General features: G+C 49.5%; 1 protein-coding gene across 6 annotated transcripts in view; it reads right to left on the reverse strand.

Moving 5' to 3' along the window:
* Tmem108 (transmembrane protein 108) overlaps positions 1–14,441 on the reverse strand; it is a 274,217-nt gene that overhangs the window by 14,329 nt on the left and 245,447 nt on the right. For 3 of the 6 annotated variants that reach the window (XM_029481061.1, XM_029481062.1, XM_029481063.1), the window contains 2 exons: positions 8,059–8,151; positions 339–1,745 (listed from right to left, as the gene is read on the reverse strand). In XM_029481061.1, the coding sequence (XP_029336921.1) occupies positions 339–1,745; positions 8,059–8,151 (1,500 nt within the window). The remainder of the gene's footprint in view (positions 1–338; positions 1,746–8,058; positions 8,152–14,441) is intronic. The other 3 variants (XM_021172800.2, XM_021172799.2, XM_021172798.1) reach the window with 1 other exon arrangement.

A 14,441-nucleotide genomic window follows, 5' to 3' on the forward strand; every position in this document is an offset into this window, starting at 1 on the left:
CAACAAAACTCCAGGCAGGAAGGTCTGCAGGTCTCCCTGCCACCTGAATCCTAGGCAAGCCACATCCCTTAGCTCGTTTGGTGTTTCTTTCTATAACTCATGTGGTTGGCTTAAAAGTACCTTTAAAGTGTCACACACACCGCATCTCTTAAGCTTTAGGAATTATGGCTTTATGATCCACGGATATTTGAGCCATACCCAGGACCAGAGACCGGGATGGTCCATGATTTCTGCCTTGCTATCTCTTTGTCAGTGGGACTGCCTAACTCAAGGGCAAGAGAATGTGGAGGATGGGAAAGATGATGGAAGGAGAGGAGGGGAGAGAGCAGGGTACTCACAGCAGGAAGAGATGGGGACACTGATGGCCAAGATGACCCAGGCAATATCCATCTTGCTCAAGCAGATGGTGGCTCTGTGCTGGGGCTTGTCCCCTTCAGCCACGTGGGAGATGTTGGCCACAGTCCCCGGCTTCCAGGTCCCAGCAGGGACCAGGCGGTTGAGGAAGTTGCCCGTGGCTGTGGACAGCACTGTGGAGAGAGGTCTGGGACCCCTGTCAGTAGTCATGGGGGAGGCCTCAGCCTCTTCCTCTGCTGGAGAAACAGTGCTTTCTGAGACCCCAGAGGGCCGGGTTGGGGCCTGAGGGGTTGCAGATGGTCCCTGAGGGATGCCCGGGGAAGGGGCTGAGACACTGGCATCAAAGGCAGCCTGGGTGGGCCCTGTGGCAGCCGTGAAGACCCCGGAGCTGGCAGACGTGGGTCTGTCAGTGTCAGGTGTGACAGCAAGCCAAGAGTCACTGTGGCTGGCGCTGTCCTGCACGTCACCATGAGGGCTCTGAGAAGGCACTGGGGCAGGCTGTGTACTGGCAGGGGCACCTGAGGCTGCTGTGGCAGCTGGCTCCCCTCCTGGGCTGGTAAGGATGGGGCCACTCCCCTGGTTGGATCTGATAAGGCCTGGCTTGTCCTTTGCAGGTACCAGGGAAGTTGTGGGGTGCACCCGTGAGGTGCTTCTGGGTGCTGTAGCTGGAGACACTGTCTGGGGCTGGGTCGAAGAGAAGTAGTCCCCGAGTGGGGTCCTGGGTGTGAGAGCGGAGGGGTCTGGCTCCGCAGACCCTGTAAAGTTACCCTTGTAGATTTGGAAGATCTTCCCCAGAGGACGCTTCGGCCCTAGATGTGCTGAGCTCTGGTTTCGTCCCCTCTGGCTTTCCTTCCTGGCCAAGTGTCCACCGGGTACAGGTGTGAGAGTGCGAGACGAACCACCAGCCCCCTTCCTGGAAGAGCCCGGAGGTCTGGGGGGCCGACGAGTGGTGGCCCGTGGGGCCACCGTGGGGCGGCTGGTGGTTCCTGCTGGCTTTGTTGGCAGGGTAGTGGTGGGGGCAGCATCCCCTGGGGGGCGGCTCTCTGAGTGGGAGGGTGTGGTTGTCATGGCAGCTGGAGGGGACCCTGCGGGCAGAGGGCTTTCGGGATGTGGGACGGCAGCTGTCCCCATCACTGTGGACGTGGTGTCTGTAGGAGGGTGCCCTTCTGGATGAGATACTGTAGTTTCCAGAGTAGCTGCAGCCTGTGATGAGGGTCCATCAGGTGTAGGATTCAGTGTCAGCACAGAGGAGAGTCTGGTAGGGCTGTGAGGTGCTGTCACCATGGTGCCTGGGGGGCTGCCTGGGGGGAGGGTCTGTAGAGATTCCCTGGGAGATGGTTCCTGTACAGCGAGTACCAGTGCTTTGGTCAGTGCCAAGGTCAGGAGAAAGCCTGGAGGAGGAGAGAGAGGAGAGAGGTGAGGAACAAGAGTGTTGCTCGCAGACAGATCTTCCTTACCCAGGACCTGGAGAAAGCTCCAGGGATGTAGGAAGGATACCTGGGGCATTCCTTAGGCCCACGTTGGCCCCCTGAGGCACAAGAACCGCATGTGCACCTGGGGGAAGTCTATGAAGAAGCAGGATGCTACACATTAGGAAAGATAGCAGCATCAGGTGACTCAGCCCAGCCAATCCTATCCTTTCCCCAGTTACCCAGAATGCATCAGCCCTCTACCTCAGTGCATCACCTTGGGATGGGAGGGGGAGCTTAGGACACTTGTTGCTTCTACGTCACCTGCAGCTGGGGAGTTGTCAAGGACCACAGGACCTGTGAGCCACCACTCAGAGCTCCTTTTCTTCTTTATTTACATTTTTTTTTTTTTTTTTTTTGGAGACAGGGTTTCTCTGTGTAGCCCTGGCTGTCCTGGAACTCACTCTGTAGACCAAGCTGGCCTCGAACTCAGAAATTCGCCTGCCTCTGCCGCCCAAGTGCTTAAGAGCTCCTTTTCTTGAACAGTAACAAAGTGCCAACGTTAGGCCCCTGCTCATTTAGACCGGCTTGCCCCATGCTTCTGTTCCTGGCACCTTCCTGGCACCCCAGAGCACAAACAGCTCTTGTGAGGTCCACCGATGACCTTGAGGTAAGGCAGAGAGATGCCCTGGTGCCATAGGAGTGTGATGGGCAGAAGAGGGCACTGGTCTAGACAGGGCAAGCAGATCTAGCTTCCCTAGCATTGTAGTACAGTCTGGGATAGAAAATACTACATCAGTGAAGACCATTGGCTGCTGGAAGTTTGTCAGCAAGTGCTATCCCCGTTATTCCTTGTGTAGCTGAACTTGGGGAAAGTCACTGGTGCTACTTGGTCTTTTTGAGTAGGAGGAGCCCTTCTGAATGATTTTTTTTAAAAAAAAAGGATGCATAATAATGTGTGTGAATAAGTTTATTGAGAAAATGCAAAGGCATTTAAAAAAACCCATTAATTTGAAAGCATTCTTAAATACAAATGGTTCTTATAATCACAGCACCATATGCCGCTAAACTCGTACATCCCAGGCTGCGAGTCTGGCTGTTGCAGCATCCAGGGACCAATGTGCCTCTTTGCTCTGACCTGTTCATGGTTGTTATTTATATGACGTGTATGTCATAACCGTACACCCCGTGGCTCAGTGCCACAGGGGTGGTCACTGGTGGTGGTAACCTTCCATGTTTGAGGAGCATTCTGTTCCAAGTTGGTCTCCTGAGTGTTAAGAGCTGAACCAGGGAGAGCTGGTCCTGGCTGATGCTGGGTGGAGGGGGATTTTCCAGGGTCTGATTCTGATGTGTCAGCACCTCCAGGTTTCTCTGCACTCCTTTGTTATTGGATTTCTTTTAACCCTAGTGAGACCCCAGGAAGTGGGTAGGCATCTGTCTGACGACTCTCAGAGCCTTTCTGGACTTCACCATGCTCTAGCAGGGCAAGGGGCTGTACTGGTGTCATGGGTAGGATTCCCACACGAATTCTGGGATAGGCAGCAAAGTTGCTAGCAGTGGGAGTCCTGCTTGGGCCTCACGGGAGTCTGGTAGGAAAGGCAGGACCCAGCTTCTGACTCTTGGTGTCTGGTGGAGCTGACAAATCTCTGGTTAGTCTCAAGGTTAACAGGGAGGGAGGAACTCCAGAGAGCCTGGAGCAGTACCCGGTGTGTAGTGGTTTTTGGAATAACCCTTGGACCTAATATTCACAGCTAAGCCCATGCCGGGGAGGCTGAGCGACCTGGTTTTTAGCAGAGGCAATGGTTCCCCCTAAGCAAGCCGGGTTTCTACGCTTCCATTCACGAGTCAGCCCACACACTCGCAGTGCATTCTGCTCATTCAAGTCGGTCCTGAATCACGCTTGCTTTCTCCCTAGCAACCACTTGACAGGGTGGGAAATGAAAGCCCGGGGAGACAAGGCAAAGTGTGTGCGGTCACACAGTCGCAGCAGCATGTGCTACCAGGGCGATCTCTAAAGCATACGCCTTCCTAGTTAACTGCCGCCAGAGATGCAGGGGGTGGGGGCAGAGGGCCAACTGCTGGTACCACAAGAGGCCAACCTTGGAACTACTTTGATCTTAAGCTTCCAGCCTTCCAAAGCTTTGAGGAAATAAGTACCTGTGAGTTTTTAAGCCCTTCAGAGAGTGCTATTTTCCTACAGCATCCCAGTATTAAGCATTTTATATTAGAACCCTTCTGGAAGGGGAGAGATGAAGATGAGGGCATGGGGAGGGTGAGTGGTTTACACTGGGAGATGATCTGAGAGTCAGCCAAGGGGGCTGAGATTGGAAAAACAGGGAAAACTTGATCTGAGGGCAGCTGTGAGTTGATGGGGAGCACCGTGCATCATGTGCCTTAAGGAGACTCCTAACTGAGGGCTGCTGCTTGGGTCCAGACCCACTGGGTACCATGTGGCTGAGTTAGTGTGGTCTTCAGTGCAGGGGCTGGCAGGTGACAAACTGTGTCCATTTGGTGGCTGCTGTAGTAGCTAGAGTCCCCCCCAGAGGATTGCTGAGCTGGAGCACAGAGTGTCTCTGGTACTCAGAGACCTAGAGCCAAGGACATTATATTGCTTTGGCTTCAGAGTCAAGAACAGCACAGAGTTTGGAAAGAGAGACCAGCTAGCCCCAGGGACAGGCTCACAGTGGGAAGGAGAGCCACCTGGGCTCCAGGACAATGCCAGCAGCCTTCTAGAACACAAGGTTTATGCTGTCTGGGGTTTAAAATGCTTAGAGAAAGAAATCCCCCTGGTTTCCTCACTGGGAGCCTGCAGGGGCTTAGATCCGTCCCAGCCGACCCCTTTGCTGAGTTCCTGTGGCTTCTAGTTTGTATTTGCTGCTGTTGCTGCTCTTCAGGTACCAGACTCCTCCGAAGTTTTCCTCCTCTCTAAGCAGGCTGTGAAGTTACTGCTCTATCACTTAATGTAGTCTCCAATCGTTGCTACTATAAATACTCAAGTTTCTTCTGGAGTGCCCAGGGGTTCCTTACTTTGGTTATCACAGTGAGGGGTCCTAGAGTTCACCTAAGCCAACCTCTTCATTGTAACAGGGGAGTGACTCAGGTGTGGCTTGTTTGGCAGCACTTGGATGGTTGGTGTGTGTGGTGTGGCTGTTTGCTCTAAACTATGTCCTCATACTCTGAGAGCTCATGAAACTTAGAAAACTCACGTGGCGCTTCCTCCAGGTTATGTAAGTAACACATGATTGGATAGGGAGAGGAGACTTTGTTAGAACTGTCCACAAGCTTTGGGAGCCAGGCTGACTCCATGACAGGTTTTAAACTGGCAGTTCAGAGACTAGGCCTAAATTTTTGTTTCCCAGAACTGGGCAAGTCAGTTACTGGAAAAACCACAGGCCATGGACAACCAATCAGAAGCTGCCTTGCCACCTGGCCTGAGGCAAGAACAGTGAGTCAGCAACAGTTTCCAGTACCCACCACCCCACAATGGTTCTGGAATGTCCCTAGAAGCCTAGCCAATCCCAAAGACCCACCATACCCCAAGAGCCAACCAATCAAGGTAAAGGTCTCCCACCCCTCCCAGAAAATCCTCTAATCTGCTTTAAATTGGGCCTGGGAGCTCACCTGGGTGTCTCCACATTGGCCAATGGACTTTGAAGACCTTGCATATTGGACTTCTGCAGAATAAATGCTCTTTGCTTTTGCATACTATCTGAGTCTGGGGTATCATTCTTTGGTGAATCACGGACCCTTATAAGCCTAGGGATGCGGCTTTCCGGAACTGTCATTAGAGCTGAGGTTGGGCTTCTGAGTCACGGATGTTCCTGACCATATCAGCTCAGGCTAGGCTTGGGTGGAGTGCCCTGAATGGGGAGACTATTTTTTTCATGTTTCCCCATTTAAAAGTCACAAAACAAGGAGAGACGGCCTGGCTCACAGCCATTTTTCATTTGTATCATAAAATAGCTACAGGGTTGAACTGTCTAACCTCTTTCAACCTTACTGTCACCTTGAATATGGAAATGAGACAAGGGCTTACACTCTTCTACTTTGCACAAAAGGTTAGCAAATTAAGGCTGTGATGTGTACTGTCACAAGCATGTGCAAGGCCATCAACCAGGGGCTCCCCTAAAACATGCAAATTTTCATTCAAGGCCTTTTGTACTGGTCTACACACTCCCCTCCCCACAATCTGGGGCGACTGCCTCTTTGCATATCATTTGCATTTATTTGCATAATGGACTCAAGACTCTAATTCTAAACATGTAAGAGTCACTAAAATGAAAATCTAGCTTGACATGCTTAAAATGTAGAGCCAAAATTTTAAAATGTGTCAGAATACGGATAAGTGTGTGGGGGTGCCCACAGACAGATGTCACAGGAAGGCCTCTTCCTCCTCCCGAAAATTTCCATGCTTGGGTCATCATCTCAAGGGATGGAGAGGGCATCCTCCTCCTGCGTGTTTAGTTGATTGCCACAGTCCTGGTAGGGCACTGGCATTTGCACCTGGCACAGGCAAGGACAGGACTGGTGACAAGCCAAGTGGCTAATAAGGTACTGAGCATTTCCTATGTCACATACATTGCTGGAAGGGTAAACCTTTGCAGGCACATGGACAGACAGGAGGTACTCTTCTTAGCTCCATGCTGCAACTGACAGATGGAAGCCAGCAGACCCCATTGGTGAGCATACAGTTTAGGAATGGTGAGCGGGGATTCGGCAAACCCTGGCTCTAAGGACTGCACTTTCACCTTTCTTGGTGTTTATCAGTGCTGGCGATGGAAGCCTGAGCCCTAAGTAAACTTGGCAAGCTTGCCCACTGAGCCACATTCCCCACCCTTCTCTGCTTGAGGTCCTCCATGTTCCGCATGGCCAGAGGCTATGATTTACCACCTCTGGGAATTCATTTTCTAGGCTGAGTTTTTCTCTCTCACCTAAAAAATGGTACATTTAAGCTTATATACACACATTTGTTATACTGATAATTCATACTAACAACTCGACTTAATTTCATTATTTTAAATGACTTCTTGAATAGATTCTCCTTCACACTCCAGGGTATTCTGTCTACTGCCTTTTAAATCCTCTCTTAGGCAATCACAGGAGTCAGAACTATTTATGTCCCATCACTGAGCCCAGTCAACTCTAAGATTCACGAACAATGGCAGCAAAATATTTTGTTATCGTTTTAAGCCTCTTTACAAGCATTTTAATTTTTATTTCTTTTTTCGTTTGAGAAAGGATCTCCTTATGTAGCCCATACTAGCCTTAACCTTGCAAGTGCTGGAACATAATAAGTGTGTGCCACCACACCGTCTGGAGAGATGGCTCAGTGGTTAAGAGCACTGACTGCTCTTCAGCGGTCCTGAGTTCAATTCCCAGCAGCCACATGGTGGCTCACAACCATCCGTAACGGTCATATGATGCTGTCTTCTGCTGTGTCTGAAGGTAGCGACAGTATAACCATGTATATGAAATAAGTAAATCTTTAAACAAACAAACAAAGAAAACCTAGAACAGAGTATAATGGTTTAAAGGGTCTGCCAAAGGGAAGCCGGCCCTAAGAAGAAGAATTTGGAACTTAAGGCTACAGGAATGTAATGATGTTATTTTTGAGGGAGTGGGCTTCTTTAAAATGTATGCTGGGGCCTCTTTTCTCCTGTCCTCTCACTCTTCTCCCGTAAGACGGCGAAACCTGAGGATCCTCCTGGACAAGGATGTAGGTCCCTGCCCATGAAGAAAACATGCTGAACTTCCTAATGCCCAAGATCACCTTCTAACTGGGAAAGGATGTCTGGACCACTGACATTTAATCCCCCCATCTGACAGATGAGAAGGCACGCTCTTCTCCCCCCCCCCCAAATGATTTACGGTTAACCACCGCTACACAGGGTTAGATGGGGAAGCGAGTCAGGCCAACACACTTCATGGCTAATTCCACTGATGTTCCCAAGTCCCCAGGCTCTTTATTACATGCCGTGTGCTTCCAGAACTCTAATGTGCTCTGCCCTTTGAACTCCAATGACTCCTTTTTACTATAAAGACCACATATAATAAATGCTAATTCTTTGGAGCATGGTTTTGCTTAGAATTAAATAGGCATCACTGAGTTCAGGGGATACAGCTCTCAAGAGGCAAGCCAGGTCTCTTGACCTTGACTAAAGGGCTTGCAGCACAAATCTTTGCTGCTTCCCCTTCTCCAAGGCAGCCACAATCCACAAGCCCCTCCCATCAATTTGGGCATCCATTCACAGGGCAGACGGGCAGAAGCTCTCTCTGCTCAGGCCTCTGAGCTAACCTGGTGGGTTCCAGAAATGTCCAGAGATCACAGGTTCAACAGCCGGACTGAGGTCCATGGCTCCGCTGGGAACTGCTTCCCAGAGCACAGTCTCTAGAACACAGGCAAGCAAGAAAACCACATGAGTCGGGCCTGCGTGCTCTGACGCACCTGTGGCCTCTGGCCAAAGTGAGTTTACCTTGTGCTGTAGCTCTGGGAGGCTGACAGCTCTCTAGCAAAACAGGTACGTGCACATGGGAGCATGCGTGCAAATGCGAGTGTGCTCACAACCACATGCTCATGCCCTCTTTTGTTTCTCTTTCCCTGGTTCCTCCTGCCTTCGCGCACACACCACAGCCCCTTTTCTAGGAACAAGAACAGACATGCAGGATACACTTTTAGGTTGTGCCTCCCAACCCCCCAACTGGCTCCAAGCTATCATATGGTTAAACCATTTGTCTAAGGTCCAAAAGTTGCCACATAAAAGCTCAGCTTTCTTTGATCCTAAATGCTCAAGAGACAGAGACAGACAGAGAGAGAGAGAGAGAGAGAGAGAGAGAGAGAGAGAGAGAGAGAGAGAGAGAGTCTTAAGACAGGGATCTTTGATTCAGGAAAATGTCTTATATGAGCAGAGGAATGTCAGATAAAGACAATCTCATTGTTATTGAGAATACAGCCATTGTTATTGATGACCATAATTTAATACTCTGTGTTCCCAGGTGCAGCAACACACAGGCAACTCTGTGCCTTTATCATCAGCCTTTGGTTATCTGCCTTAGTCACTGTGATTTAACCCAGACAAACAAGAAGCCGCGTGGAGTCTTAGAAGGCTTCTCAGTCGTGAAAACTTTGCTGGGAATGTTCCAGGGGCTGGGGAGCTTGTAAGCTCTGATCCAAGGCTTGTTCTACCTCCTAACTGCGCTCTGTCTAAAGCACCAGGGTTGGATCGGTGCTTCAGTGTTATAGCCCTCCCACCTAGTAAGAGCTACAGTAAATACCTGCAGAAGAACGAGGCCCTCTGCAATCTCTGTCTGAAGTAGAATGTTTATTTTCTACAAGTGACCATCCCAGCACATATAAACCTGCTCATCTTCCTCAGAGTGGCTTTGGCCCTCCTACGGAGGTGGTCTTTGTTCCCTCCCCTGAGTATGGTGGGACCAGTGACTATGGCTGAGTGACTTCTAAGCCTAGACATGAAGGGTGTGGTCTCTTTCTTGTGTTCCTGGGGTACTACTTACTCTTCGAAGCCAGTGAGCATGCTGTCTGAACACCTGAACAGCCCAGGATAGGGACGACATAGAAGGGAACGGAGGCAGAACTCTGGCCTTCAGTGCTAGTGAACTTGTAGAGGTCACATACTGGCTCAGCGGGGAAGTGGATGTTAGCACCTTAGCAAGCCTCCTAGCTAAACCTTTGACAGAGACAAATGACCCTCTTTTCCAACTCCAGTCTTATGAATGGAACGAGGGATGAATACGGTTTTCAGTCCTAAGTTTAAGAGCGGTTTGCTAGGAACTGTAGTGAGTGAGATACCGCCCCTACATAGTAGTCAGGAACCATCGTGGGTCTCAACATGGGGCTGGGGGTGGAGAAATGGACTTTAAATGTCTTCCTGGCCCGCCTCTTTCTGTAGCTCTGTGACTTCTGAGATTGGTACAGTGTCTCTCCCACAAAGAAGAAGAGAGCAAGCACATAGTAGGAGTGTTACAAAGCTCCTATCACACAGGACAGAATAAAGCTGGAGGCAACTGGTTCCTGCAGACTGAAGGCGTGGCTTCCTGCAGAGGCTCTATTCTAGAAGGGAGGAAAATCCGCAGAGAGCGCCTGCACCAGCAAGAGAATGGGTGCCCTGGAGATGCCCCAGACAAAGTGAGAGTTGGAATTAGATGAGTGAAAAGGTCAAGGCTGCCTCTAATAAGATAACAGGGTCATCAACATTCAGGGGACACCTTGTTGTCATCAGAGGAGAGAGAACAAGTTCTGATGGCCTCGGACTCTGTCGAGTTAAGAAGAGGCCAGAGTAGTGCCAGTGGGAGGAAGAGGGCACATTGTCAGTGAGCCCTGGGGTCCTGGTGTGCAACATGTGACTATAGTGAATGAAGGTGCTGCATATTTCAGAATGACTGGAGGGAAGCCTTGAAATGCTGAGTGTGCTGGCACACACCTCTAATCCCAGCACTTGGGAGGCCCGGGCAGGAGGCTACAAGGTGGAGGCCAGTCTAGGTTACATAGAGAAACTGTGTCAAAAATAAAAGAATTTTAAATGTTTTCACCCACAAGGAAAGTATAGCGTTCCCAAGTCAGTCAAAAATGAAGGAAGACAGCTAGGCAGTGGTGGCGAATGCCTTGAATCCCTGCACTCAGGAGGCAGAGGCAGGCGGGTTTTTAAGTTCAAAACCAGCCTGGTCTACAGAGGGAATTCCAGGACAGCCAGGGCTACACAGAGAAAACCTGTCTCAACGCCTCTCCCAATCCTCACAAAAAAAGCAAGACTTTAAAATTACGGAGCACATTCCTTGAGAACTTTAGCCAGGTGATCAAAGCCAGCACTGGCTGTGCTAGAGTCGCCATGACAGTTTACATGTTGACATGAAGTGGCACCTTGCATTTGCTGTTTGCTCCCTTAAGCCTGTAATCTCAGCACGATAATAAAACACCAGAAAAAGTCCCAAATTGAGGGGCACTTGACTCCTCAGAATTGCCAGGGTTGGGCCAAGGAGATGGCTTGGTGGGTACGGAGCTTGCCATGCAAGCCTGGTGACCCGGGTTCCATCTCTGGAACCCACATAAAGGTGTAAGAAGAGATTTCCCTTCTTGGCCCAAGGCCTCTGCTTTCAGCCTTTCATTTTTGTTGAGAACTGGGTATGGAGAGCTGACAAGGGACTCTATGAAGGGTCTCCTCCAAAGAAGCAAGGGACAGGTCTATGGGAGATATCCAAATTGAGGCAGGGTAGAAAGAACAGAGAAAGTCAATGAATGTGGGGACACGGAAGCTCCTTACCCCAGGATCTAGTTTGTGCCCCACACTGGCAGAGTCAGTGGAGAGAGAGACTGACCTGTGGACAAGCTTGTGGAACTTTTTTTTTTTTTTTTTGATTGATGGAAGAAAGCCCACTGTGGGCTGTATCACCCCTGGGGCAGGTGGTCATGGGTACTATAAAAAACAGGCTCAGCAGGCCATGGGGACCAAGCCAGTGCCACCCCTGGGGCAGGTAGTCATAGGTGCTATAAAAAGCAGGCTCAGCAGGCCATGGGAACCAAGCCAGTAAGTAACTTTCCTCCATGTCTACAGCTTCAATTCTTACTTCCGACTTCTGGCCTGTCTGAGCTCCTCTTCTGACTTGACTTAGCGACGATGGACTGTGACGTGGAACCACAGCTGAAAGAAACTCTTTCCTCGGCTCGTTGCTTTTGGTCATGGTGTTTAATCACAGCAATAGAAACCCTGACTAAGATACTGCCTTCAAGATGCCTGGCACAAGGATATTAAAAGCAGTAACACGCTTACCTCAGTCCTAATACAGCTTTGAGTTTAGCTGTGTTAGGACTCCTTTCCCTCACCTGCAAACCTGGACAGTGCACCCTATCAACAGCCTCACAGCATCATGTACGATAAGACAAAACATGAGACTAGCTCGTATATTTCATGCTTAGTAATTTTTATTTGTGTGCACATTTGTGTATATGAATGCATGCCACCATGTATATGCGGAGTTCAGAGGGCAACCTGGGATGCCAGCTTTGCACTCTACCTTGTTTGGCTCTTTACTCACTGGCTCCTGTTTGTCACTGGCCCATGAGCCTCTGGGGATTCTCCTGGTGGGAACTCTCAGGTTACAGAGGCTCACACTATATGCTTGGCTTTTACGTGGGTTCTGAGGATTTGAATTCAGATCTTCACGCTTGCCTACTGACTGTCTCCCTAGCCCCATTTTCTACTTATATTTTAAACTCCACTTACTTTTAAAACTTTGACCTTGAAATCTTGTTGAAAATCACACCTTTTGAATCATGTAACTTAAAAAGCCACTAAACTGCCTGCGGGATGGCACTGTTGGTGAAGGTGCTTGGTACCAAGCCTGGCACCTGAATTTGATCCCAAGACCCACATTGTGGAAGGAGGGAGCCAAATTCTTTAAGCTCTCCTCTGGTTCCCACACATGCTCTATGGTATACTGGTGCATGTGTGTATTTATGTATGCATATACATATATATACACAAGTAAAAAGACCACAAAATCACATATAATTGAACAGACATTTTAAAGTACGACTCTCTTGAGAAGCCCACACCATGACTCATATGTTTCTCTGCTTAAAAACCATATTAACTGCTTCCAGCTGCCTCCTCTTGGAATTCTTTTCTGTGACACCAAGTTCTCATTACTTAAGTGAAGGTCTCTAAGCCTGGGTAGAGGCTCTTTGGGCTATTGGAGGCAGTGCTGTGCTGCATCTCCCTTCTACTGCTGACACAAGCCCCTGGCTTCACAGGTTGATACCTAAGTTCCCTCGGAGCCTACAATCACATCTTAGGATGAGGCCCAATGGGATTCCCTCATGACTCCCAAAGACTTCGTGAATGGCATCTGACCTGAGCCACCAGCATCTGCCTACCCTAGGCTTCAAATCTCCAAACCCAGGAGGAGTGGGGAAAGATACTAAGCTCCAGCTTGATCATACCCAAGATTCCCTTCTCTAAGGCCAACACAGGAACACTTGCCAGAATAACTAATGAATTGGGCCAGTAGTATGCTAGTGTCTTCTCTTAGCAACCCTCCCTCCTCACCAAAGTGCTTGCTGAAGACAGCAGAGAAAGATGGCAGCTGGAAAGCTGGTGGCAAAGTCCCTGTGGAGGGGAGCCTAGTCTCAGGAGGGTAGAGTGCCTGCTTCCTTTGGTAGTAGAACGATGAAGGACATCTATGATGCAGCCGGAGGGAACCCAGGAAGGCTTCCTGGGAGTGATGACACCCAAGTCCTCTTATCCCCCTTTAAAATATTTGTGGATCGTATTGTGTTTCTATCGGTCAGTGCTGGTTTGAGTCTTTTTGCTTTAAAAATACCAAGGTCTAGAGTATAATAAACACCATAATAGTGGTTGATATTCTGTCATGAGGACGCTTTTAAGTGTGATGGTCACCAACAGCATCAATGATACCCAGAGTCTCAGAACTAAACACCTCTGTTCTTTTTTTATTTTGGGTTTTTCAAGACAGGGTTTCTCTGTATAGCCCTGGCTGTCCTGGAACTCACTCTGTAGACCAGGCTGGCCTCGAACTCAGAAATCCCCCTGCCTCTGCCTCCCAAGTGCTGGGATTAAAGGTGTGTGCTACCAACACCCGGCAACACCTCTGTTCTTAATGGATTGAGTTGCAGGTCTAGCAAACTAGTTTCTGGTTCTGGTAGAGAAGATAACTTTGTGCCAGGATGGGGTGGGGCTGCAGAGCCCACAGCAGTGGTACTCAGAAAAATCTGACAAAGAAACAGGCAAGTGCCCGGTAGCAAATCCCTGTCCCACCCTTCTTGGCACCTTTGGATGTGGCTTTTTCTGGAAACTATACCCTCTGGCTGCCTGGCTCCCCAGCTCTCTGCATCCTTTTAAGCTAAAGCAAGCCAAGAACAAATGAAATGGAAGACTGTCTGTCTGCCCTTGGTAAGATTAATTTGCATTTGTAAAGCATGACCTCAAAGGAGATGCTTTTGATTCCTGGTTGGTCCTGTGTTGAGCACAGACTGAATGTGGGGCAGCCAGGCAGCTGGGGTTAGCCACTGTGACAGGGAAGCTGCAGAAGCAGGAGGCAGTCTCTGACAAGAAGGTGGCTTCTGGAGGACATCGCAGACCAAGGGAGCCTTGGGGAAGGAGTTGACATTCACATGGTTGTTTTCTACTGTGGATTCACGGTCTTGTTTCTTCTGGGCTCCTACCAAAGGGATGTGTTTTAGTTGGCCGAGCCCAAATTCTGCCTCTGGTTCTCAGTGAGGTCACAGAGAGGCATGTGAGTCCAGAGAAGACCCAGCACTAAGGGATGGATCTGACCACTGTGAAGCACACAGCTCCATAAAACTGATATTTAACAAAGCTGCCAATACCGAGGCAGCTTTGTTAAGGAAGCTTCCTCACGGTGCTGGGCAAGCTGCATGTGGGAGAACGAAACTGTCTCTCACCCTGCACAAAAATCAATTCAAACCAGACCAAGACCTAGACATAAGATCCAAAATACTGAAACTGCTGGAGAAAAATATAGATGAAACATGCTGTGAAATACAGGCTCAGGCAAAGGGTTTCTGAATAGCACTCAGTAAAGAATACCAAGAACAGGACACTCGCCAGCTACCCACAACACCCGCCACAGGATCTTAAGACTTCTGGTGAGTGGAACACAGCTTCTGCTCCAATCCAATTGCAC

This window comes from Mus caroli, chromosome 9, assembly GCF_900094665.2.
Source record: "Mus caroli chromosome 9, CAROLI_EIJ_v1.1, whole genome shotgun sequence".
NCBI lineage: Eukaryota > Metazoa > Chordata > Mammalia > Rodentia > Muridae > Mus > Mus caroli.